At 34.1% G+C, this 27831-nt stretch overlaps 1 protein-coding gene across 1 annotated transcript; it reads right to left on the reverse strand.

Moving 5' to 3' along the window:
- Positions 1–40: 40 nt before the first annotated feature.
- Positions 41–27413, reverse strand: LOC145323838 (choline O-acetyltransferase-like). Its single transcript, XM_080166404.1, has 24 exons — positions 26925–27413; positions 25810–25949; positions 23976–24060; positions 22959–23040; positions 22373–22438; positions 21956–22032; positions 21226–21316; positions 20671–20726; positions 20014–20067; positions 18699–18778; positions 17606–17723; positions 16945–16996; positions 16200–16300; positions 15171–15241; positions 14560–14651; positions 14168–14284; positions 13575–13657; positions 12870–12906; positions 11804–11895; positions 10810–10915; positions 10283–10331; positions 8713–8816; positions 8054–8142; positions 41–872 (listed from the first exon to the last, which is right to left on the reverse strand). Exons 1-24 carry the CDS (start codon positions 27359–27361, stop codon positions 761–763), a joined length of 2391 nt encoding a protein of 796 aa, XP_080022530.1. The 5' UTR covers positions 27362–27413; the 3' UTR covers positions 41–760.
- Between the last annotated feature and the right edge of the window lie 418 nt (positions 27414–27831).

Below are 27831 nucleotides of genomic sequence, written 5' to 3' on the forward strand. Positions count from 1 at the left end.
TTTATAAAATTTATTTTATATTTTTGACTAGATATAAGACTAGATAAATCTATTTATATCATATAATTATACACCAATAAACTAAATAAATATTATAATAATTTTATAGATTTTCTTTAAATTTTTCAGAACATTTTTGTTTCTTTCAGAAATTTAACTTTTAGGTTTGGACCCAAAAAATATTTTCACCAGAAAAAATAGATTTTTTATAAATAAATAAATTCAATAAAATTTTTTAGATCTTTTCAAATAATAATAAATATATAATTTTTAATAAAATATAACATTTTTTTCGTATCTCCAAAGGGTTTTAATATCTTAAGTCTTTTGTTTTTCTTAATAAATACAACTGGTTATGTTATTTAAAACAGTTTTTAATACTTAATAGCATATAAAATAAAAGCAAATATAATTATAAATTGAGATCAATATGAAATTTTTATTGCTTTCAAAAGTTCTTAAAATCAATATTAAATAAGATTCAAAAACATTTTATCTATAAAGTCAAAAGACTTATTGAAAACTACTTTTAGAATTTTTTATCATAAATAGAAGCTCTATGAGAAAAGGGGATAAATTAAAAAAACTTTTGGCCATAAAATCCCCAATGACGTCAATTAGAATAATGGACTATTCTAACAGGACGTCATTCGGAACACTATGGCCAAAGTTTAAAATTTTCCCCCCTTTTTATAGGCTCTATAAAGAGTTTCTTATTAATAATAGATTATTAAGAAAATGCAAATTTTTAAGTGCAAATTTATTTCACAAACAGCTGTTTGAGTTCAAGGAGAGATTTTTCAAGTTGAGTGGCGAATGTTCTGCTATTAGTCTTGCTACTACTATGGAAGCTGCAGATACAGAAGATGATACTGAAATATAAAATTACTAGCGGCTTCGCTCTAGAAGCCTCTATTGTCACTTAAGGTGGGAGGGGGAAAAGTCGACCTCCCTTCATATTCGCTTTGAGTTTCAAAAAGAAAAAATATTTTTTGGTGGTGGTGTAATTTTTTATATTGAGGGTGGAGATACCCTTCCCCAAAATAATTAATACCTTCCATGGGTATCACTGTAAAGGAAAACCATATTGGTTCAGAGATTACCGAGATCCTTTGGTACAAACAAATATACAGACAAACAAACAGACATCTTGTTACTTTATAATAAGGATTAAGATGAAACACCTGTCATACTTATAGTAAATAGTTATATTAATCACTATCTGTCTGTTTTTCTATCTGTCTGTCTCTATATCTATCTATCTATCTATGTATATTTTGATGTGTAAGGATTATAAGAGACTCCATACCCCTCCGGGACCACAGTCTGTATATATCTGTCTGTCTGTATATATGTCTGCCTGTATATCTGTCTTTCTGTATATCTGTTTGCCTTCTTTTATATCTGTCTGTCTATCTATCTCAATATCTATCTATCTATATACCTTGATGTGTAAGGATTATAAAGGATTATAAGAAACACCATACCCATCCATGACCACAGTCTGTGTGTCTGTCTATATATATGTCTGTCTGAATATACGTCTATCCATATATCTGTCTATCTATGTATATACCTTGATGTGTAAGGATTATACGAGCCACCATACCCATCCAGGATCACAGTCTGTGTGTCTGTCTATATATCTGTCTATCTCTCTGTCTGTCTGTCTATCTATCTATCTGTATACCTTGACGTGTCTGTCTATATATCTGTTTGTCTGAATATACGTCTGTCCGTATATCTGTCTATGTTTCTATCTACATACCTTGATGTGTAAGGATTATAAGAGACACCATACCCATCCGTGACCACAGTCTGTGTGTCTGTCTATATATCTGTCTGTCTGTATATCTGTGTGACCTTCTATATATCTGTCAACAATATGTATATATACCTTGATGTGTATGTGTAAGGATTATAAGAGACACCATACCCATCCGTTACCACAGTCTGTGTGTCTGTCTATTTATCTGTCTATCTCTCTGTCTGTCTGTACATCTATCTATCTATCTGTATACCTTGATGTGTAAGGGTTATAAGATACCCCATACACGTATTACACATCCAGGATCACAGTCTGTGTGTCTGTCTATATGTCTGTATATCTTTCTGTCTGTCTATATCTATCTATCTATATACCTTGATGTGTAAGGATTATAAGAAACACCATACCTATCCATGACCACAGTCTGTGTGTCTGTCTGTATATATGTCTGTCTGAATATACGTCTGTCCATATATCTGTCTATCTATGTATATACCTTGATGTGTAAGGATTATAAGAGACTCCATACCCATCCGGGACCACAGTCTGTCTATATGTCTGTATATCTTTCTGTCTGTCTATATCTATCTATCTATATACCTTGATGTGTAAGGATTATAAGAAACACCATACCCATCCGTGACCACAGTCTGTGTGTCTGTCTATATATATGTCTGTCTGAATATACGTCTGTCCGTATATCTGTCTATCTATCTGTATACCTTGACGTGTCTGTCTATATATATGTCTGAATATACGTCTGTCCGTATATCTGTCTTTATATCTATCTATCTATGTATATACCTGTATGTGTAAGGATTATATGAGACACCATACCCATCCGTGACCACAGCCTGTGTGTCTGTCTATATATCTGACTATCTCCCTGTCTGTCTGTATATCTATCTATCTGTATACCTTGGTGTGTAAGGATTATAAGAGACAACATACCCATCCGTGACCACAGCCTGTGTGTATGTCTGTATATCTGGCTGTCTGTCTTTCTATCTATCTATCTATCTATCTATCTGTATACCTTGATGTGCAAGGATTATATGAGACACCATACCCATCCGTGACCACAGCCTGTGTGTCTGTCTATATATCTGTCTGTATGAATATCTGTCTGTCCATATATCTGTCTGTCTATCTATCTATCTATATACCTTATTGTTGTTTATTGTGATTTTACTCTTAAGAACCCAAGTAGGGTCATAGTAAGAGGTCTGAATAACTAGGCCAAAGTCTGAATATGATTATCAAGTCTTTTCTTGAATGTAGATAAAGTCACGGCCTTTTTCACATTAACAGGAAGATCATTCCAGAATTTAGCTGCTCTAACACTGAATACATTTCTGGACAGATCTGTTCTTTTCACTGGAATTTGAAAGCTTATCACTCCATGGTCAGAATTTATGGCTCTTGTGTTTGGTCTATTTTCGTTCACTATCTGAAACCATGTCCTTGCTTCTACAGAGTCAATGTCATTCAAAATTTTAAATAGTTGAATCAAATCTGCTCTGTACCTCCTTTTCTCAAGTGTAGGCAGATTAAGCTCTTTCAATTTCTCCTCGTATGTTTTACCTTTCAGTCCAGATATCATACCAACTGCTTTTTGCTGAACTTTTTCAAGTGTGGCAATATCTCCAACTTGCCATGGTGACCATACTGGTGTAGCAAATTCTAGGTGAACTCTGACATATCTTTTATATAGGTTTAAAAACACATGTCTGTCACGATAGTGGAAGGATCTGGATATCTGGAACAGGACTCCTCTGGCAATTCTGGCAGCTTCTTTGCAGTACAGGCCTGGTTTCAGGGATTCATTAAATGTTATTCCAATGTCTTTTTCATGATCGACGACATTTAAGATTTCTCCCTTCATAGTGTAGGTAAAATTATTATTTCTGGAACCTAAGTGCATAACTTTGCATTTAGACACATTAAATTCCATTCCCCATTTATCTGCCCATTTAGTTAAAGAATCAAGCTGAGACTGTAGAATTTCTTTGTCGTTCTGGCTAATAACAGTATGGCCAAGCTTAGTGTCGTCAGCAAATTTGCTGAGAATGTTTATCAGTGGGGCAAAGTCATCCAGGTCATCAATAAATATCAGGAACAACAATGGACCTAAGACACTTCCTTGTGGAACGCCAGACAGAACAGCCAACCAAGATGAAAATTTTCCATTTAAAACAACTCTCTGTTTTCTATTGGTCAACCAGCTTTTAATCCAATTAAAAATGTTGCCTGATATTCCTTTGGCTTTTACCTTGGCCAGAAGCTTGGAAACAGGGACTTTGTCAAAAGCCTTGGCAAAGTCAAGATACACAACATCCACAGGTTCTAGATTTTCTTGGCTGTTTATAAGTTGTTCTAAAAATTCAAGAAGATTAGTTGTACAGGAACGGCCTTTAAGAAAGCCATGTTGGCTCTTTCTCAACAGATTATTTTCTTGAATATGTTTCACTATACAATCTTTGATAAAAGATTCTAGAACTTTACAACAAATGCACGTTAAGGAAACAGGTCTGTAATGCTCAGGCTTACATTTTGATCCTTTTTTGTAGATTGGAGTAACGTTTCCAAGTAACCAATCCTCTGGAACAACTGAGCTACGAATTGATTTGTTGAAGATGATGGCTAGTGGACCAGCTAGCAGAGAAGAAAATCTTTTCAAAATTAAACTTGGAATACAGTCAGGGCCACTTGAAGGAGAATCTTTCAGTTTCTTTAACTTCTCTTCAACCATGTGTTTAGTTATAAACAGTAATTTCAGTTCTTCTTTAAAGTTTTCAGGAGGAAGGTGAGGAATAGTTTTGTCGTGATGTTGAGTAAAAATGCTAGAAAAATAGTCATTCAATATTGTGGCCATGGAATTGCTGTCGGAAATAACATTACCATTAACTTTGAGAGGACCAACATTTGATGTGGACTTTGTTTTAGATTTCATGTAAGCATTAAAAGGCTTTTTATTTGAATCCTGGGACAATTTTTTTTCAAAGTTTCTTTTAGCTCTTCTAACAGCATTTTTGCATTGTTTCTCTACTTTTTTGTAAATTCTTAAATTTTCATCACTTCTGTCTTTACAATAAATTGCAAATCTACGTCTTTTTTGGCGGCACAATCTTATCACATGTTTATTTATCCAAACTGGTCTAGATTTAAGGTTTCTTTTTTGTTTTGGGACAAACTTTTCAATACCGTCACAAATTGAGTTTTTGAAAACATTCCAGCCTTCATTGCAGTCTAAATTTTTAATTTTGTTTTCAAGATCCAGATTTTCAAGGTAATTAGTAAAGTCATTTGTGTTCATTTTATAAAAATTTGGTATCATATCACAGGTTTCGAGAGGAGGAGAATCACATAAAATGTCTATACTCAGTATACAATGGTCACTATTAGCAAGATTTCCAATATTTTCAATATTTGCTATTCTGTCTGGGCAGTTAGTAAACACTAAGTCTAATATGTTACCTTTGTTGTGTGTTGGGAAGTCAACAAGTTGATAGAAAGCTTTGTCAATCACTGTATCCAAAAAAGTTTTATGCTTGTTACTGCTGGATAACAACTTCCAATCTACGTCTGGCATATTAAAGTCACCAACAATAAAGTTTGTCACATTGTCGTCAAAATTGTTAAAAAGTTCACATAGCTTTTCATTATTGTCACTGTTAGAATTTAAAGATCTGTACACTAGAGTAAAAATAGAGTCAATAGTATTGTCACAATCTAAAAGTTTGAAACTGGCAAACTGGTTAAATTCAGAATTATTGTCACAGGGTAAAATAGTTAGTCCATGTCTAACATAAATAATAAGGCCACCACCAATTCCATTTTGTGTGTCATGTCTATCAACACGAAGATTAGGATCAAAATAATAGTCTTTTAGTCTGAGCATAGCATCTTGGATATCACTATTACACCAGGTTTCTGTAATAAGAATTAGGTCAGGTTGTTTGTCAGCAGCTAAGATTTCTAAATCAGGAAGTTTTCTTGATAAACTTCTTGCATTTAGATAGACAACATTTAACATTGTCTTTTGTTTCTTTTGGAGTTGTTCACTCTCCCCTCCCCTTCCTCCTCTCCCTCCTTCATTTCCGATCTGGTCCTTCTCATGCTGGCTGTTCTTTCTCTCATTGGATTGTCCTGCTGGTTTATTTTTACCTTTCTTAGCATTCGGTGTCCTCTCATTCCGACCAGTTTCCATGTAAAGTTTTTTGCATCAGTGTCCGACATCTCCTGATTTTTTTGGTTTGCCTCAGCTAACATTTTTTTCTCTTTCTGAAGTTGGAGGGGGGTAAGGTCTGGAGCAAGAGAAATCTTGTTATATTGTGTTTTTTCAAGTTTCCAAGCATTCTTCAGAATTTTATCTTTTATCTGGGGACTACGAAAGCCAACAGAGAGAGGTCTTGGCTTTGGTCCAGGTTCTCCAACCCTGTAGATGAATTTAATATCAGCTTGACTGTCAACATAAACATGTAAACTGTTAAATATATCGACAACAGTATCTGTATCAGCATTCTTTTTGTCCTTGTTTGAAAGACTGGGATCAGGTTCAGGCAGGGAGAAAATCATTAGATTAGCTTTTTTTGATTCTCTGAGATCAATTTCATCCATAAAATCCTCTTTTGAACTTGCTGCAGGTTCTCTTTCCTTCAACTCCTTAACATCTTTTTCAAGATTCTGTATTTTTGTGGTGTTAGAGTCTATATCCTCCCTGTGCTTATCTCTCGTATTTTCAAGATCAGTTACGTTTTGCTTCAATGTATTGATTTCTCTGGTATTATTGACAATCATTTTTTGAAGCTTGGAGAGACCTAGTGAACAGCCATCACAGGACCAACAATGAGAACCTTTTTTTCTGAACATTTTGTCAATTAGTTTATACTCATCATCATCAAGTCCACAATCTTTGTGTATCCATCTGTCGCAGATACAGCAACAAACAGAGTGTTGGTTTTCTGTTACTTTTTGATGACATTGTAGGCAGAGGAACTCTTCTTTTTTTCCCTTCGCCATTATACAACAAATAATTATAAAAGTACTTGTCTTCTCCCCTTAGACGAGGCTTCAAAGAAACCTTAAAGGGTGGCCCTGCGAAGGATCACCGTGAGAATAAAGTACAAATAAAAATCACAAGAGTTTTCTATCACAATAAGTTAAAACATAAACTAAAAGTGCACTTCTTTTTTTTTTGTTTACTTTTTTTTGTAAGACTTTTTTGTTAGGCTTTTTTTTTTTTTTTTTTTAATTTTTTTTTTTTGTTGTTTTTTTTTGTTTTTGTTTTTTTGTTTCTTTTTTTTTTGTTTTGTAGGTATCTCTTTTTTGTTTTCTTTTTTTTTGTTCTTGTTTTTTTTTAGTAGGGTACAATCTTTTTTTTTATTATTAGGTGCACTGTACTAAACAATTAAATATTTTTAACAATTCAACTAGCAAGTATTTGACAGATATATATAAAAAAAAGTTAGGGTGTTAGAATGTTAGTAGTACTTACTTTCACTACATACGCTCCAGTAAATACTTAAATTATTTTGGTTAGTAGGGTTAGCAGGTTAGATTTAGATCAACAATTATGGTTATCATTTGGTACATAAAGTAAAAATTAAAACTGTTTTAAAAATTTAGAATTTGGGCTATCAAAGCTTCCCAAGACGCTCCTGGGCTATCAAAGCTTCCCAGACGCTATCCCAGTTTTGCCGCAAATAACTATTTTAATCAGATAATTATTTATTGCAACTCTGAGTGATATTCACTATCAAAATTTAATGTTCTAGGTTTCTTTCGCCAGGCTGTATAGCCTCCTGGCTAAACGCATCACAACAAGAAATTATTGTGTATCACTCAGCAAGCTCTGTACCTCTCATTTTTTGCCTAGCCCGTACATTTTATTCACAATTTAAAAAGCACTTTTATTATCTGGAACTGGGCTTACGGCTTCTGAAACATGAGAGGCTTGATCCACCTCTCTTAGTGAAGTGAATCAAGCAAATTTAGCTTGGTCAGTTTAATTATAAGAGTGTAAGGATTATAAGAGACACCATACCCATCCGTGACCACAGTCTGTGTGTCTGTCTATATGTCTGTCTGTCTATATGACTGTCTGTCTATATATCTGTCTGTCTGTATATCTGTCTATCTATCTATATACCTTGATGTGTAAGGGTTATAAGAGACACCATACCCATCCGGGACCACAGTCTGTGTGTCTGTCTATATATCTGTCTGTCTGAATATACGTCTGTCCGTATATCTGTCTGTATATCTATCTATCTATCTATATACCTTGATGTGTAAGGATTATAAGAGACACCATACCCATCCGGGACCACAGCCCCATACCCCATAAAGGAGGAGTCCAATGTAACAGGGACCTAAATAAAACAAGGATATTTGATTACAAATCCTCATAAAAAGGATCTTTGTCTGTGTGTACTAACTCCCCTACCCGAAAGGCCTCTAGGGGCGTAGTCAAAGCTTTCCTTAGCTAGTACGAACTAATTAAAATATATTTCTTTATTAACTTACTGCCTACCTTTTTATTTCTCCTGTATCATGTATCAATCTATCAAAATATATACAATCAATCTATCGTTCTATCTATATTTCTTTCTATGTTTCAATCTATCAAACCATCTATCTAACTATGTTTTAATCTATTTATCTTTCAATCAATTAATCTATCGATCTATCTATCTTTCTTTCTATGTACCAATCAATCAAACTATCTATCTTTCTATCAAACTATCTATCTATCTATCTATATATGTATCACTATAACAAACTAGCTATCTATCTATCAAAATATCAATCTATCTATATGTAAATCTATCAATCTATCTGTCAAAATATCTAAATATCAATCTATCAATCTTTCAAACTATCTATCTATCTATGTATCAATCTATCAAACTATCTATCTAGCTATCTATCTATTTATCTACCTGGCTGGTAGAAAGTAGAAAATTATTGAGAGTGGTATAAGCAGGATCTGTAAAGACCGCCTGTTTGTCCCATAGCCCCAATTCCTTAGTAGCTTCGCGTAATCCTAAATGTGTTAAAATTATTCTAATCTCTTTTAAACGGGAATATTTTCTATAATTAGGTTCGGTCCCTCCGTCTGCCGTACATACGTCCGTCCGGAACTAAAAACTATTTTCGTTCAATTAGGAATGTTACAATTGTCATATCGATTTAAAACTTTGCATGGTAATTCCTGTTGTAATTAGGTACGATTTAGAAAGCGTACCATCTCCGTAATCTTGACCAAAATGTCCGTACGTTCATATTAAATATGTTTCTTTTTTACTTTTTTGTGATATAATTATACAAAAAAATAGCCTAAAGCCTCTGTAATTAAAGTGCTTTAGAAGCTGTCCTGAAATGTAAAACTCAATTAACTAGCTTTGTTATTTGATTCGTTATATAAGTGGCTTCGGCCGTACCAGCTAAAGGCTCTGTATTCCTAAGGGGAGGGAGATGAATTAGTTCAGTGGTTATCGAGATCTTGAGGAATAGTATAATAGGATATTATTATAACAGTTTTGTTTTTATTATCATATGTCGTCTTATTTAGTAAAAATATTTATCTTTTAACCAGGGCTCAGCAGCTGCACGTCAGCCGCGACTATAAGTATTATTCGGCCATATAAGATCATAGATAAGGAAATAAATTTACTAGAGGCTGCACCTATAACATCCAGGGGCTTCATATTCGATGGGATATGGAAGGGCAGAAAAATGGCATAAAACCATCCCGGTAACTATAAGACGCTGTACTGTAAAGGAGAACCATATCGGTTCAGCAGTTAGCGAGATCCTTTGCTACAGACAAAAAAAAGCTTACTACTTTATATATAACTAGCGGCTACGCCCCTAGAGGCCTCTAGTGGCACTTTAAATATTTTTGTTTGTTAAAGTTTACGATAATTCTTTATTTTACGGATACCTCTTAATGTTACGTTGAAGTCTCCCAGATTTTAAGAAAATTTTCAATTTTTTTGTCATTTCTTTTGGGAGGGTGGTAGTACCCTCCCCCAAAATAGTTAAAAACCTTCCCAGGACATATGAGAATCTACCCTGTTAAGGAGAACCCGATCGGTTCAGCGGTTAGCGAGATCCTTCGGTACACACAGACAGACACACAGACAGACAAACATCCTGTTACTGTAGTATAGGATCACTGGGTTAGGTTGGGCAGGCTAGGGGGCCGAGCGCCCGCGGCTAGGCAAGCCAGGGGGCCCTTTTTCTTGGGGGGGGGGGGGGTATAAAAATTGTCAAATTTTGAGAAAATTTCCTAAGAGGATAATACCAGAAATGTAATAAACAAACGAAGTGTTTTAAAATAAAATATAACTTAAATTCATCTTTTAGAAGTAGTATTAAGTATTTTCTCTTGTACTTTTAAAACTTGCAGACATTCTGGGGCGACTGGCTCTCTCATCCTTATGTGGATATGACATACATACATAAATACATCCAACTACTTAGATAAATAGGATGAACTGTACCAACCTAATAATGGAATATCCAACCCGTATCCAAGTATGTTGTCAACCATAACCTAAACAATTTAATATTGAAACTTTAGATGATGATGACCTCTAGGGGGCTTGGTGTCGCTGCGGGTTCTAAACCTCTACATGCACCTTGAAACATACTCCGCGTCTTATAATTGCCTATAAGCGTCAATTCAACCTTTGATTGTATTGCACGACCTTTGTCTGAAAGTCCTAACTGTGCATGGTAATGAATTTCACCTGTTTATGGGCCAGGGCATTCCCTCTACTCTTACTATTGATATATCGCTTGATATAGCAACAGTAGGCACCATTTTTAAAGTCTTTAGTATCTAGTCCTTCTTTTTTCCCGAAACTACAGCGCCAAAAAATTAAATTGTTTCTAAAACGGTAGCCGCCATTAAATCAGCAACCAGTGGAGGGTGGAAAAAAGGTATCGTTATTTTCGCCAGGTGCGAGTATTACTTCATCACAGTCCATCAAAATCTAGTACAACAACCATTGAATAATATATCGATTTACCTTTGTCTGTTTTTTCATGGCCATTTCAAAATATTTCCTTTTCTCCATCTTGGTATGATCCTGCAGCATTATGCTGCAAAATTCAGCCGCTTCGGGGTGAGCAGACCTGCAAAAAAAATACAAAAATGTATAAGATCTGGGTAGCTCCGTATGGTAAAGACACCGCGGGTATAGGCCCAACAGGAATAAGGAATAGGGAAAACAAGGATGACAACATTCATAAAAAGCAAAGCTCAAAAAACATGGATGGATACCCGGAAAAATGAACTATATAGTAGATTTATAAAAAAAACATTAAAATAAAGAAAAACGAAACCTTGTGATATTTATAACGTGAAAATCTAGGAATTTATCTAGCGCCACACCCAGTAAGCAAATCTTAATGAAACTTGGTGGTGATATGTAAATTGTGAACTTTATAATCCATGAAAATATAAGTTGTCTATCTCGAATAGGAGTAAAGAAAATCATGAAAACTTAAAAATCTAGGAATCGAACTAGCACCCCAACCAATGGCTAAATTTCAATAAAATCTTGATAATGTACGCAGAATATTAAAGTTTTAAATCCCCGAAAATTTCAGCAGTCTATCTTGAATAGGAGTTGAGAAATTCATTAAAAATGTAGGAATCGGTCTAGCACCCCAATTAATTGACGAATCCTGATGAAACGTTATGAAAATATACAGAATGTTTACATATTTAATCCAGGAAAATTTTCAGGTGTTTATCTTTTATAGGCGCCGAGAAAAACATCTTTCCCCCTTTCTGTCTTTAACAGACGGACGGACATTTCGAACTATAGAGTAGCTTCGCTACTAAAACTATTCTCGGAGGGGCTTAGTGCTCGACAGACACATTGTGAAAAAGCACTGTTTTAATTATTTTAAATCATTAAATCATTTAGGGGGGGGGGTAACGCTAACCTCCCCATTAATGTGACCCCTAAAAAAGTTACCCTATCCCCACAAAAAAGATAAATGCCAGAACCTTACCTGATAGAATCGACCCTACCAAGTTGAAACCTCCTCGTAGAAGCACTTTCATAAGTTGGTACCAAATGTCCGTACATGCGGTAGATGGTTAACTAAAAAACAAAGACAATAAAGTCAAAAGGTAAATAATAAGTATATAATATCTATTTATCCCCTCCTACTATAGAAAGCTTTCTGCGGACATCAAAATGAAAAATTATATGATTAAAACCAGTTTTGTTAGTTCCAAAAACCGATCCAACAGAACTGGTTTTAATCTTATGATTTTTATTTTAATATTCGTGGAAATTTGTCTGTATACAATGCTATACATGATTTTTCAGTAAGGCTAAGAACTAGTTCTTATCGGGAGAAAAATAATCGGTTTCGAAATTTACAGTTTTGTATTTGAAAGAACGAATAAAGTGAGCTATCAAAAATCTTCAAATACATTTCAGATATCTATATAAAATTTTATTTCATTTTTTCTGACAGAGAAACATTTTGAATTGTAGAGTAGCTTCGCTACAAGAAAGGAAAAATAGATCTGATTAAAAATAAAAAGTGTTTATTTTTAGATAAAATACCTATCTAATTTGCCAATCAGTCAAAATAATCAAAAGATTAATATTGAACAATTTTAAAAAGTAAATTTATTTCTCTGTGTAGCCCAGCTATGACAATTAATTTTCTATTAAAGAAAATGTTATTCAACAAAATTTTGTGAAAACTGGTAAAGTTTACATTTCTTTTTGGTGTCATATTTTATTTTATGCAAATTTATAAATTTTAAATCAAACCAAAGAAAGTTACAAAGTGTATGTAGTATTGATCAACAGTACGGACAATGACATACCCTAGAATATAGAGCACCTTCGCTACATTTATAACGTCTATCTTTAATAGTAGCCTGGTAAATTTATAGATTGTTGGATAGACTTATGTTGGATGTTTTTAGCCAAAGAAAACTTAAAAAAAAAATTATTTGTCTTTCTTTGATAATAACCGAGGAAGTATCATTACAGACTGGCGGACAAACATACATTTGTAATACTAGAGTAGCGTCGCTACATGGAATTAAAATAACCTGTAGAGAAAGTTGGATCCAAGCATCCGGACTACACCTGCACATACAATTCATCATTAGTAGCGCAGCTACTTTATATAATTAAGTACATCCATCAGCCTGTCCATGAGAGTTATATGTATACTTTTTGTTATTAACTATCCTGTATACAAGAGAAAACAAACTTAATATACGCAATGACGCATAAATGAAGGTAAAATGGATATAGGATATACGTGGAAAATTTGTCGTCAATTTAGCTTGCTGGTATGAACCTTATTTATGGTCAGTTCGTTCATTCAGTTTGAGGGGAGGTAATAAGATAAAGGGTGTGCATGGGGGATATCGCTTTTTAGCCAGCTGTCAGCGTCACTTTATCAGAGTACATGAAAATCTGGTGCAACATATAAGTAAAAATATATTCATTGAAGGTAAAAACTCAGGAATTTAAGGACAGTATAAAATAAATTGTACAACCCCAAATTACGCAAAACAGGGTACAGCTTTCTTTAGATTAAAATCATTGGTGGAAAAGTTTGAGCACTGAAGGTTTGTACACCCCAATCATTTATAAAAGCACTCAAAGTTTTAAGGTAACAAAGCAGAATTAGGTATACTTTTAATGTCTTTATTTATGACGCAGTTTGGACTGAGTCTCATGTCATATTTATGATATTAATTACCGAAAATAAAAAAAAATAAAAAATGTCTTAAAAATAAAATCACCTTGAGCTTTTAATAAATTCTTTTCCATAATGGGTAAACTTAAAAACTTCCAAATCATTGTCAGAATCCAAATTATCCAACACCTAAAATGAAAATTAAAAAAATCTTGTATAAATTATGGATATAGCTTCTGTCAAATTCTATACTTCAATGCTGTGGATGTCTGTCTGTCTGTATGTAGGTAAGTATGTTAGCTAAGATCTTGTTTCATAATTGCCAGGGAAGTTTATTTTATCCCTCCCCCCCCCCCCCCCTTATAATATACACAACTTAATAAATTGTGTCTTTAAGTTGAGTTTGAACTACCCTCACCCCCCTCTAAAAAAATTCTTTGCACTTGAATGCACCCAAATAAGAAGCTTTTTATATGACGTCATACTGGCCTACTATTAGTCAATTAGAATGTATACTGGACCTCTATTGGTCAATTAAAATGTATACAAGCCTATCATTGGTCAAATAAAATTTATACTGGCCTGCCATTGGTAATTTAGCCTGTGTATTGGCCTATAATTCGTCATTTGTATCGTATGACGTCATTTTTTGTTTACACTATAAAGTGCTTCCCAAATAAGAGAGAAGTTTAAGTATACCTGAATTGTCTGGCAAATTGCCTCCTTGTGGTTATCATCCAGGTTCCAGGTAAGCTTCTGGAACTGTACACTGTCAGGATGGTAGGCAATACTATTCTTCCAACTTTCCCCCATTTTCTAAACATTTAGAAATATAATTATAATAAATAATGTTTTTCTGTCTGTCGGTCTGTCTCATGTCTGTATGTCTGTCTGTCTGTCAGTCTGTCCGTCCGTCCGTCCGTCCGCCCGTCCCTCCGTCTGTCTGTCTGTCTGTCTATCTATCTATCTATCTATCTAGAAGGGTTTGTGGACAAGTGCGAAGCATGAGTATGGTCCCTGCATTGGACGAGATGGTGAATGTGCCCAAGTTTCCTAAGCCTGCTGTATTCTGTATCTGTCTATCTATCTACCTGCACAAGATCCTGAATAATCTGTACAGGAACAATTCCCTCTGAGACAGAATGTTCATAGCATAGTCCACACACCCCATCCTTTCCAACAACTAAAACCAAGGATGAGAACATTCATAAAAGTAAAGCTCGACATATCAGAAAGACAAACGAACGTTGACAAACATAGAGTGACTACACTTTTGGTATTAAAGAATTATAATATAATGTTGAAATCTAAGCAAATAATGGATCATTTGCTTATTGCAGTATACCTAAAAGTCCGATGAATCACCCTTTTAACAATCATAGTGATAGGACAATACATAAAAATTTAAGATCGAAGTATCTCATATCTGTTTAAAATGACAAATGTTAAATGTTTTTTCTTGGTATATGTATGTATTTGTTCTTGCCAAGTTTGAAATCGATATAACGATTTTAACGTGCTTAACTTAACAGCTATCCATCACGGATCGGACGGATGGACGGACCGACCTTAATTATAGAAAAGTTTAACTTTTTCAAAGAAAAGCATAAGTAAGGCAGCAAAAACAGGGTAAAGAATTATCAAAAACAATTATAGGTTAAATTTACAAAATGGCGCGAAGCGTAAAAAAATATTTTGTTACCTAATTGTAAAGTTTTATCAAACCATCTGTTTGTTCCGTTGAATTTAGACCCAGCTCCTGTGAGCATTTGTCTGAAAAAAAAGATTACAAATATATTTTCCAGTATTGCTTCAAAATCTGTAGGATTAAGACTGGTTCTCAGCCATACTGAATAATGATTTTTCGTATCGTAATATTGACAATGTTTTACTAATAGTAAAAAATCATAATATTTGGCCCCTCGGAGATAATAAAACCGGAATTATCTTATAACTATCCACGGAAAGTTATCTATAATACGATAGATAAATAACTAATAATATGGAGTTGATTGATTGCTTACCTAAAAATATCCATCGAGCACATAACAACCACCCTTCTTTATTTTGGAGGAAATTGAAAGTAAGGTATGGTTATTTTTTTAGGGTTAGGTAGGAGTACTGCAGGTATGAGCCCCGCATGGTAAGGATCACCACAGTGTTATATAAAAATTATCCCCTCCCCTTATATATGTATTTAAAAAATAAGGGCGGTTTAGGTTTCTATGCCCGCTTGTTCCTTTGAGGTAAAGGAACAGTTGATTCGCTTTCAATTTCAAGGTATGAAAATTAGGATACTACAATTTCATTCAGCTAAAACTTTTTTTTTTAAATCTAGAACGATTTCTTTAATACATTTAGCTATAGAAGACAAAAATTTAAATTTAATCTATCTCTAAACGAGAAAGACTCAATAATCTGACGGAAAGACGTGCAGACATGCCAAATTAATTAATATAGCATTATAGCTGCGCTTCTTAACACTTTTACCTAAACATTAGAGTAAAACACTAGAGGGGGACGGTGTTGAATAACCATATGTCCCTTACCCAAGGACCCTGTGCCGACTTTCCATTGCGTCTTTGAAAATCAAACAATAACGTCTGGAATATTAACACAGCCAAGTCGCTACAAAAGAGCAGAGAAAAAATTTGCTAGCAGACGAAAAAGGTTCTTAACAGGGGAATCCAGGTAGTTGTCTGGTTATACATCTATGATATAAATTTATCACCTAAACATATCCTTCATGCTCTTGTTGACATCTGAGTTATTTTGTGTCTCCTCATCAAAACAAACAATCATGAGAGCAGTGCCAACTTTGGACAGGTTTTCCTTAATAAATAGATAGATAGTTAGATAGATAGATAGATAGATAGATAGATAGATAGAAACAAACAATCATGAGAGCAGTGCCAACTTTGTTCAGGTTTTCCTTAATAAATAGATAGATAGATATACAGATAGATAGAAAAAAACAATCATGAGAGCAGTGCCAACTTTGTTCAGGTTTCCCTTAATAAATAGATAGATAGATATACAGATAGATAGAAACAAACCATTATGAGAGCAGTACCAACTTTGGACAGGTTTTCCTAAATAAATTAGCTGTCTATAGTGCCCTAGCAAAAATGGGGATATATGGCGTTTGACTTACGTGTTCTATTGACGTCATAGTAGAGGAAAAGAGAAAAGAGATTGGGTATACAAGGGTATTTCCTGACGTCAATATAATAAAGATCTTTATTTTAGCCAACTACAAGTTTCACTTTGTTACATGATAAACAAAATCGAACATGAAACTATTTTTCCATGTATCACTAAAAACGATAAATACAGCATAATTTATCCCAGAAAATCATTTCTGCTTCTTGAGAGGGTTGGCCTCACACATAGCACCTCAGCATGACATTACTTCTACAGACTGACAGACTAAGTAATTTATAGACTAGCTTTGCTACTTAAAATAACAATCTTACTTTATTGACATCATCCTCCATTAGGTTTTCATAAACTTCTCCCCATGTTGTCCTAAAATAAGGTTTTTGTAGGATTTCCTTTTTATTAAAACAATGATAACAAAATCCATAAGCAGAGAAGCATAGAAATTAAGAATGGACAAATGGACAGAGAGAGTTAAAGAGCAGATGTTTACTGTTCAGAAAATCAGCCATGTGACGTCATAAAAATGAGGTATTATCCATATCTTTTTTAGAGGTTTTCTTTTCCACTACTCCTCTCATCTCATTTTCATGACGTCAAATGGCTGATTTTTGAGACAATTTGTCCAGCTACTAGAAAATCATGATTTAAAAAAAAAGTATATCATGGCAAATTAAAGCATAACTGACAGACCGACAAGCAAAGTGAGCTGTATATAATAAATCACATTTTCCGGATAGCGTTATGGACTGACGGACGGACAGATAAAGAGTTTAATAGTTATTTCTCGCTTCGTATTATAAACAGCTTTCCTCCTTCGGCACCTCGGGGTTATAAAAATTGGTTTTAATCTTATGATTGTACATTTTTATATTCGTAGAAAGCTGGATATAATACGATGCTAGACATAGTTTTTTCGTATGGATGAGAACCGGTTCCTATCCACCGGATTCGAATGAATACGAGAAAATATTTTACCTGTCGGAAGCTGAAACCGCGCAGATTCTGTTTTCCAAAGGAGCAATGTCTGAAGTTTCAGTATCTTCAATAATATCTAGCAAGCTAGAATAGATATCTTCTAGTTTCTTCCATTTTCCTATATAATATTATATGTCTCTATCTTCTATAATATCTAGCAAGCTAGAATAGATATCTTCTAGTTTCTTCCATTTCCTATAATAATATTATATGTCTCTATCTTCTATAATATCTAGCAAGCTGGAATAGATATCTACTAGTTTCTTCCATTTTCCTATAATATCATTATATGTCTCTATCTTTTATGATGTCTTTTCATCAATTTCTTGCAATAAAAAATATGGGAGGTTAGTTTTTCTTATTAATTTGAGTTAGGTTGTATTGGGCAATATGGGTAGTCCCGCAGGGTTAAGGCCCCCTATCGAAGGGGTTAGAGGCAAAGAAAAAAACAACCCTCTCTTTATTTTGATTTGTTTTCAATAAGGGAAGGGGGAGGTTGTGAGGAGCTAAAAAAATCACCAAATACACATATTTTAATAATTTTAAAAAGATTACATACACATATTTAAATATTTAAAAAACTCACCAAGCACACATATTTTAATAATTCTTAAAATGACACAAACAAACGGACATTAACACTTAACACTTAACACATAACTGAATAATCAGAATATAGATATATAAGAGTCAAAGCAAAATTGTAAGTACATTTGTTGAAAAACTGCTTAAATACATGATACTGTATAAGGGCATACTGACATTTTTAGAACTTGATTATAGAAATGCTTTGCTTATAACATTGTACATTGTCGTAATAGGAATCGGTATACCAAAAATCAGATAAAACGGATGATATTAACATACAAAGATTTGTTGTCAAAAAAGTAAAAAGTCAGCATGTTTTAAATGGACGTACGGACTTTCTGGTAACGATTATAGAGTAGCTGCTTTCTTCTATCTAAGTATTACCTAACTTTTATAGGATTTATCATAAAAAGTTTAAATTAACAAAAAGAGCTAACTGTTCGTGACGTACGGACGGACCGACCCTAATTATAATGTTCGCTTTTAAAAAGTGTCTACTCCTAACCTGCTTGTTTGACTGGCAGATAATAAAGAGTTCCTCTTCTCATTACTATTATATGTTCACAGTCTTTCCCCTCCTCTCCACTAAATAGAAGATGTTTAGGCAAGGATGTACAAGGGTGAAGGGGTGATGCCCCCTCGCTCAAAAAAATTTATGCTAAAACCTTTGAAACCTACAATCCCTCCCCCCCCCCCCCCCAAAAAAAAAGCAAACAAAAAATCATCATGGGTCAAAGCCTTAAATGAGGTAAATTCTTAATGTTACTCCCCCCCCCCCCCTAGATATACCATACTTTTCTGGGATCTTGCCAAGTCAAGTATCAACTGTGGGGAATACCAAAGGATGACTTCATGCAAAATTTGAGCCGGATCCGGCTAAAACCGGCCGTGATTTTTATAAAAACGGGTATCTGTATTCTGTAAATCGATTCAGCTGGAGCAAAACCGGTTGGAGGTACAAAAAATTTTACTGTACATGAAATTTAGCTAATAAAATTGTCTTCAAAAATGTACTTCAGAATCAACTTCATTGGACAACTCTTTCCCCTCCTAAATGTCCATTAAAACCTCGGAAACGGCAAACGGAGGGGAAAGAGTTGTCCAATGAAGTTGATTCTGAAGTACATTTTTGAAGGCAATTTTATTGGCTAAATTTCATGTAAAGTAAAATTTTTTGTGCCTCCAACTGGTTTTGCTCCAGCTGAATCGATTTACAGATACCCCAAAAAAACGGAAAAAAACGGTTTTTTATAAAAATCATTGACGGTTTTGGCCGGATCCGGCTCAAATTTTGCATGGAGTCATCCTTTGGTATTCCCCACAGTTGATACTTGACTTGGCAAGATCCCAGAAAAGTGTGGTATATCTACCCCCCCCTCCCCTATAGAAATTTTAACCTCAAATACAAATAAATTTAGCGTAACATTTTACTTCCCCTCTTTCAAAAACAAAACAAAAATTATTTCCCCCCCCCCCCATAAAAAAACTTGCCCGTCCTCGAGTTTTAGATACATTATCCTCTTAGCTATATATAACTAGGTTAACTTATTTGAATGATATGTATACCTATGTCAAGTTAAGAATACTCAGGGAGGGAGCGGACAATGGACTGAAAATTATACTGGTACCGAAGGTTCTATTGACACATTCTCTCATTCGTTGGCTTTGGATAATTTCATTAAATCTTAGTATTAAAATAGAAACGTGCAAATAATTCAACCCATATATTTATTTGCAGAAGGGGTGTATTAGTTACTGTAATTTGGGGTGTGCATTAATTTATCGTCCATTGTCTTATCCCTTAGGATCCCTGGTTTTACCTGGATAAAATTTCATCCATTTCTTTGCCTGGCTTTCTATATGATGTCATCAATCTACAATGAAAAAAAATAAGATGAATTAAAGAAAGGGTGAATGTGTGTTTGTATGTTTTGAAGATATTTATAATTGTAACTACATGGCTAATTGGTATACAATTTTCAGTTATGCTTTGTAATTGTCCAGAGGTGGTTTCTTCAAAAAATCTAGAAACGCTGAATCGGCTATGGTAGTCAGATCACAAAAGTTTATCTTGTACAAATGTATCTAAAAATTTAAAGTAAAGTGTTCTAATATCATAGGAGGGTCCAAAAGACTTTACTTAATTTTTGTATTTTGCTTATGTGATTTTGAGGGATTTTTTACAAAAACAATTTTGGTGATCTGGCTACCATAGCCGATTCAGCGATCCTATTTAAAAAAAAGAGAATCCACCTCTGGATAGGTAAAACAACATTTCAAAGTAAAATAACTTTCTATTGTTAATATAGAGCAGATACTTGGTGGTCATAAAAAGAGGGGAAGGGGTGTATTTTAGCGTAGCTACGTTACTTAGGTGGAAGAGGTTAATCCATTGGATGATTTTTGACAAAAACAATTCTTGGCAAGCGATGCTACGACGCTAATTTGTTTTAAGAATCCACCTCTGTGTTAATTACCTGAAATATTGTGCCATGCACATGGGTTGTCCTGGTTCTCGAGTAGCGGCCCTGTCCTAAATAATGATAGGTTGTGGGTCAAAATACTCTTGTCTGTAGCTGTCTATAGTGCCCTAGCAAAATAGAGATAGATGTCACCACTTTTGACGTGCCTATTCCATTGACGTCATAAAATACCCTATACCCCATATCGTTTCTAGGGGGTTTCTTTCACACTTCCCTTTCTCTTTTCCTCTACTTGACGTCAATAAAACACGTAAGCCAAACTAACTGATTCGCCCCCCCCCCCTAGAAGCCTCAAGGGGCACTTAAGATGGGAAGGGCAAAATCAACCCCCTCTCCATTTACAATTTCTGTTTTAAAAAGAAAGGGTATTTTTTTTTGGGGGGGGGGGTCAATTTTTGTTAGGAGGGTGGGAATATCCTCCCCCAAAATAGTTAAAAACCTTCCATGGACCTATAAAAAGATTACTTTAAAGAAGCTTACTACTTTATATAATAGGATAAAGATAAACAGGGATAGTTTAGTTGAATATAAATAAATCAAAATATTAACCTGAAGCATAAACCTATTATCCAGCCTGTCCTTGTATCTGCAGAATTCAGCCACAGCCCTGCTCGTCCAGGATAACATATCCTCGGGTTTCCTACATACAAAATCAGCCATTTGACGTCATAAAAATGAGGGATAAAGCTTCTCAGTGATCTAAAGGGATCAGACTATTTACAGATAAATTGATGTACATCGCCAATGATGATGCACAAAATGCTGTCCCAGGATAACATATCCTCCGCTTTCCTACACACAAAATTTTTAATTATAAAGTAGATTTGCTACAGATTGACATTTTTGTCAGGGATTTAAAGCGATAAGACAATGTCATATAAACTGATGTATATGCCTCAATGATGATACACAAAATTAACAATTAGTGATTGAAACTTTTTGACACTCAACTCAATGAACTAGCAAAACAAGTTTATTGAAAGTCCCCAAAGTTGTCAGTCTTTAGATGGTTTTAGGCCATTTTAAACAATTTTTGAAAGGGGATACTACTAATAAACCTTTATCAACCTTTCTCTCCATTTATTGTATTTAAAATTACATTTTTTGTATAAGATAATTCCAATAAACCAATAAGATTTAAAATATCTACATTTATTAAATCTTCTTTTTCTGAAATTTTAGTAAATAAAAAATAGATACAGCTTCCCTTCTTTCTAGAATGTATTTCTTGAAAATATAGATTTAGCTTTAATTTACCTAAAACTGTTAAATGGTATACCTGAAATTAATCTTGGGAAACACCATTCCAGGATTGGTGTTGACTGGCAGAGGCAGGCGGATTCCAAGATACATGTCCTTAATAATGATGTTTTTTTTGCAGCAATTATTTACAATTCTGCTTAGTATCAAATATTCTTCTCCAAGTGCATTAAAATGAAAATTAAGTAAATTTTTTGACACAACTTGTTATCCTATCTTCATCCAATATTGCTAGGCCCATTTTATTGGGTCATCTCAAAAAACGCCCATCACAACCAGTATTGCATGCTATGCCCATTTTCTTATCTTATCTTCATCGCAAGGCCTAATTTATTATCCTTCCTTCCTCTAGTATTGCTAGGCCCAAATCATTATCCTACCATATCAAATAAAGATTTGATAAAGGTATCAAGTCTTGCTGGGCCCTGCTACTTACCTTCATCCAGTATTGATAGGCCCAATTTGCTTCAGCTTCTCTTTTTTCTTCTAGATGTTGATGGGCCTGAAAGAATTTTAGTAACATTAGTGATTATTATGATAGACAAATGAAAAAGGATTTTGTAATCAAAAATTTGTTACATTATTCCTACATATCTTTGGCAACAAATAAAACAATTTCATCAACTAATTTAGTCCCATGGAAATAGTATCAAGGTTTAATAATTAAGGTTTTTAAGGTACAATATGAAGTGCAAACGTTTTTTTGAATGCTGCACAGAAAAATAGTAAGATAATGGGAAGGAGTTGCAAAGCGTCAATTTATAGACGTGGACATATTTTCTGTCATCTTGATCATTATAATGCAAATCATCCATAGAAAGAAGAGTATAACAGAAAAAGTTTTAATTTTAAAGCATTTCTTGGGGTGGATATTATTGGGTTAAGATTAAGGTACAATATGATGCACAAGCGTTTCTCTGAATGCCGCGCTAAATTATCATCATAATAGTAAGTACAACGTCTCCATACCCGTCCCCACACATTATCCCACATACCTCGATACTCTTTCCCATCTATATTACCTTATCTCCCACACCCCCAGGTGCACAAAATTCCTCCACACTTGTCTTGCACACTCCATAACTCTTCTCATCAAGAATTGGTCTGAAATTTGAAGAGAAAAATTGTTAATTGTTGAGAATTGGATAGATAATCTTTTGACCTATCCTTTGAAAGAACCTTGGACCTGTCCAGAACTAAATTAAACTTCTCTCAAAAGAGTAGCCTATAATATAGCTCTGAATTAACTTTCCTTCACTTCCCTATTACTGTACTTTCCTTAATCCACTTTCCCATCTCTGCCCCTCCCTAATGAATTTTTTCCCTGATACTTGTTTATCCTTATTTACCTACCTTCACTTCCCAATCCCTATTTTCTCTGAATTGATTTTCCAACACTTCCCATCACTGCTCATTCCTTAATTAACTTTCCTTTACTTCCCCATCCCTGCATTAGCTTTCCTTTCCCATCCTTTCACTTTCTTCCCAATCTCTATTTTCTCGGAATTGATTTTCCTTCACTTCCCATCACTGCTCATTCCTTAATTAACTTTCCTGCACTTCCCCATCCCTGCATTAGCTTTTCTTTCCCATCCTTCACTTTCTTAATTAATTTTCCTTCACTTCCCATCACTGCTCATTCCTTAATTAACTTTCCTTCACTTCCCCATCCCTGCATTAGCTTTCCTTTCCCATCCTTTCACTTTCTTAAATCATTTTCCTTCTCTTGCCAATCCCTGTAATCTCTTAATTCACTCTCCTTCTCTTCCCCATCACTGAACTTTGTTTAATTTACCTAACTTTTCCAAAAACTACACTTGAAAATATTCATAAAAGTTTTGTTGCATGACCTATGGACCAACAGACAATGTAAGTTATATACTAGATGCTTTTTTACAAAGGATATCTTCTCAAAAATTATGAATCTGTTTTAAAGAGCAGCTCAGAAAGCTACATTTCATTTAAAGCGTTACGGACTGACGGATAACAAACAGACAAAGTGAACAACAGAGTTGCTTTGCTCCATAAAAAAATCTTACTTTAGGTTATCCAAATACTGGTCCATAATTTGTTGAAGAGATGGAAGTGGCAATTTTGGTACCTCCTCATATTCCTGCTTTTCTTCTACAAAAATAAAGTAGCTGTCTATAGTGCCCTAGCAATGTCACTGCTTTTGGCCTACCTATTCTATTGACGTCAGGAAATACCCCATACCCCATCTCTTTACTAGAGGGGGTTCTTTTCCTTTTCCCTCTACTATGACGTCAATTAAATAGGTAGGCCACAAACGGTGATATCTATTCCCATTTTCCTGGGGAACTGAACACAGCTACAAAACAAATATCTTATTAGAGTTGGTTCGTCTAATGGAAATCTATGTATGTTACCAAAATTTTAAGACAGTGAAATATGACATTGACAGTTTACATGAAAATAGTACAATATTATTTCTAACTTGGTAAATAACTACAAATTGCTCAAGTACGAAACTATTATATGTAGACAAACTTTTTTCTTAAATTACAAAAAAATGGTGTAGAGTTTAGGTAAACAGTTTATCCTCAGATGAACTTCCACTAAACCCTGAATATTTGATTGGAAATTTTATAAAATTTTGAATAAATTAAAATCTATATCACTTTAATTAAGATATCATGATTTGTAAAAGTATTATTACATAAATTACAAGAATATGAGTATACACTATAACACAATGATGAAAACCTCCATAAAATTGAAGCTCTAAAATCAGACTAGACAAACGAACATTAACATTTGTAAAGTGTAAGAATATAGCAGTGGACCTTGTTGACCTAAATCATCATAATTCCAAAAATCAGATTAATACAAGTTGTCAAAAAGTTTAATAATTTAAATGGACTTACTTACTTTCTGTTGAAGATTATAGAGTTGCTACGCTTTCTAAATAGTAAGCAAACTGTTACAGGAATCTTGTATGCTGAATGGAATAACGGACGAACGGACAGACCCTAATTAAAGAAAAGCTTCCCTTTGAAAAGTTTTTCATACGTAGAAATTACCTAATTTTGAAAATTAGTATATAATACAAACGTCTGGACTAAAATTACTGGTTTTTATAAAATAATCAATCATTGTTATGTTTATGCTTTGTATTAAATTGTAATACTTTATGTAAAAAGTAATAATAAACAATCTATTTTTAAATTACATTATAAGCTTCAGGAAAAGTTTTTTTTGGTGACTGATTTCAAGTAGTCCTAATATGTACAAAAAAAGACAAAGTAGCCACTAAAATACTGTTCTTAAAAGTTATTTGGTTTGATATTATTTGGTTTAAAATTTAAAAAAAAAGTTTATTAGAATTTATTTATTTTACCCTTTTATAAATAAAATAAAACTAATAAAAAACACACATGTACAGAACACGTACTGTACAAATTTGAACCGTGAATTTTCCTGTCATACTTTTTTTCCCTCATTTTTTTTAGACAACAAGAACAATTATATTAATAGAAATAGCAGGTTAACTACACCAAAAACGTTAAAAAAAACTTTAGTACAGTAAAAATATGGTATGTATCAGGAAACATGGAGCAAAGAGAAAATGTAAATAAACACAGATTCTTATGGTCTGCAAAAAAAGTTGGATATAGTCCCTTTCGTGGCAACGCCCCTTCGGGGGGGAATCGTCGTATTTTCAAAATGGCTTTTGATTCGAAGAATCGCCCCTTAAGGGGCGTTGCCACGAAAGGGACTATACCTAAACAGTTTAATGAAAAAGCGTCACATAAGTATTAATGAGAAGCTACACTAACTATTTTTATGTCTAAATAAATTACCCTAACGTAGGAAATATTAAAAAGCGTAAATCACAAGAGTATCATATCATACCTTTCATATTGGCGCGTTTCTCCCTCTTTTGTCTGTATCTGGAGGGCGAGTCTGTCTGGTTGGCTGACCGTCCGCGGGACAGTGGCCGTTGAAGGTCAAACTGTCCAGTGTTCTCCGTTGCAGAGAGGCTGCGCTGTTTGCTGAAATTGAAAAATCTTGATTTTTTTCTGTTTTAATTTTCTATAGCCAATGTAATGAAAACTTAATTATAATTAAAGAAATAAAATTAATTTTAGTCTAGTTAAAAAGTAACTAATAGCGGCTGAAAAGCAGCAAGAGAGCTAGCTGTTCGGCTGCCAAAGTTAAAAAAGCTAAAACATGAACCTTAGGAAGAAACATGTTACAATCAGTAGCGTTCACAATATTTCATTGAAGGGAAACATTGTAAAATTTTAGGGGGATTTTGAGACACCCTACACCTCTTTACGGCACACAACTGATAACATGACAAACGTACGTACGGTCTTACCAAGGTTATAGAGTAGCTGTACCACAAAAATTTATGTTGAATTTGTTTTTTACATATTAATGATTATAAGTAAGCTATTCAAATGGATTTAGAATATGTGGATATTGTGACAGGGATTTTATCGTCAATTTAGGTTGCTAATATAGTGCTAAGTTATTGGTCAATAGAATCCATCATGGTTGGGGATTCGATAAAGTCATCAGAAGGATTGGTGATTGGGGGTATAGTTGTACTAGCCAGCAGGGAGAAACATTTTATGAGGGTATGCAAGAATCTCACACAATATCCAAATATTATAAATCCATTTTTATTCATTTGTGTAAAATCAAATCCAAGTCAAAACCAATATCTATCTGTCAATTGTAATTATGAAAAAAAATGGCCAAAACATATAATGAAACATTACGTTATACACATTGTGTTATATAAACTGCATAAAACTATCTCATTTTCAATTCAAAGAAATACTTATACATATATTGAATATTACATGACATAAATAAAATAAACTTTAGGTTTAACAAATTTTCACACTTTTATATCAACAATTATAAAGTAATACTTCACTGATCAATAAAACTCTGGTAACTGTAAATATACAAATAATAAAAACCTCATGATAAAAAGTTAGAGAAGAAAAAATCACCTTTGCAGTCTGACTTGGGCAGCCCTATTGGTTCTGGGAGTGCGGGGGGAGCCCAACCCCCCTCCTCTCGGAGATTCACATGATTTCTTTCTCGGAGACATGGCTGTTGTGCCATGAACATATGATATTCCATGTTGTTGTTGTTGTTGTTGTGTTCCTCTCCCAGGGGGAGGGGTGGGGGAGTTACCCCCACTTCTGGGAGATTGGGGGCTCTTCATCTTAGCCCCACCCCCACCACCACCACTCTCCACCCCCGTGTGATGGGGGGGATGCTCTCTGGTTTGAGATAAATTTTGTGGGGGTTGTGATATTACAGATGAGCTGGGGTACGACTGTTGCAGCGGGTGTGAGGGTAGAGAATGTGTTGTGGCCGTGGCGTGGCCTGTTTTTTCTACTACACTATTTGCAGATTGTTGTGCTTGGGGGTGCTGAGACATTCTACTAACTACTAAAGGGTATTTTAATTTGGTTTATACTAAAGCAAGTGCTATCCTATACTTCGATAATTTACAGAACCATGGTTGTCAAATTTAAGAAAAAAAATAATAAAAAATATTAATAAAAAAATATTTATTGGTACATAAAAATGCTGATTTAAATGTAATTTAAAACATTGTTTCTTTTTAAATATAAATGCGGGAAAATGTCTTTAAAATTTGGCGACCCTGATATGCCATTGGGCCTTGTAACAGCCTCATGACTGGTGAAAGGTGAGAGGCTGTAGTAAGAGGTTGGGAGGTGGGGGGGGGGGGGGTAGAGTCATGAGGAGGTTACTCATGGAGAGAAAGAGAGAGAGTAAGAGAGAGAAAGATAAATGGTATGAATTTCATTAAAAGGGCATTGACAGAATTTTATAAATATTTTTAAAAAAATATCATGATTTGTATCTTAATAAACGAATTTTTAT

The sequence above is a fragment of the Acartia tonsa genome, chromosome 7 (assembly GCF_053477335.1).
Source record: "Acartia tonsa isolate MP-2025a chromosome 7, ASM5347733v1, whole genome shotgun sequence".
Classification (NCBI taxonomy): domain Eukaryota; kingdom Metazoa; phylum Arthropoda; class Copepoda; order Calanoida; family Acartiidae; genus Acartia; species Acartia tonsa.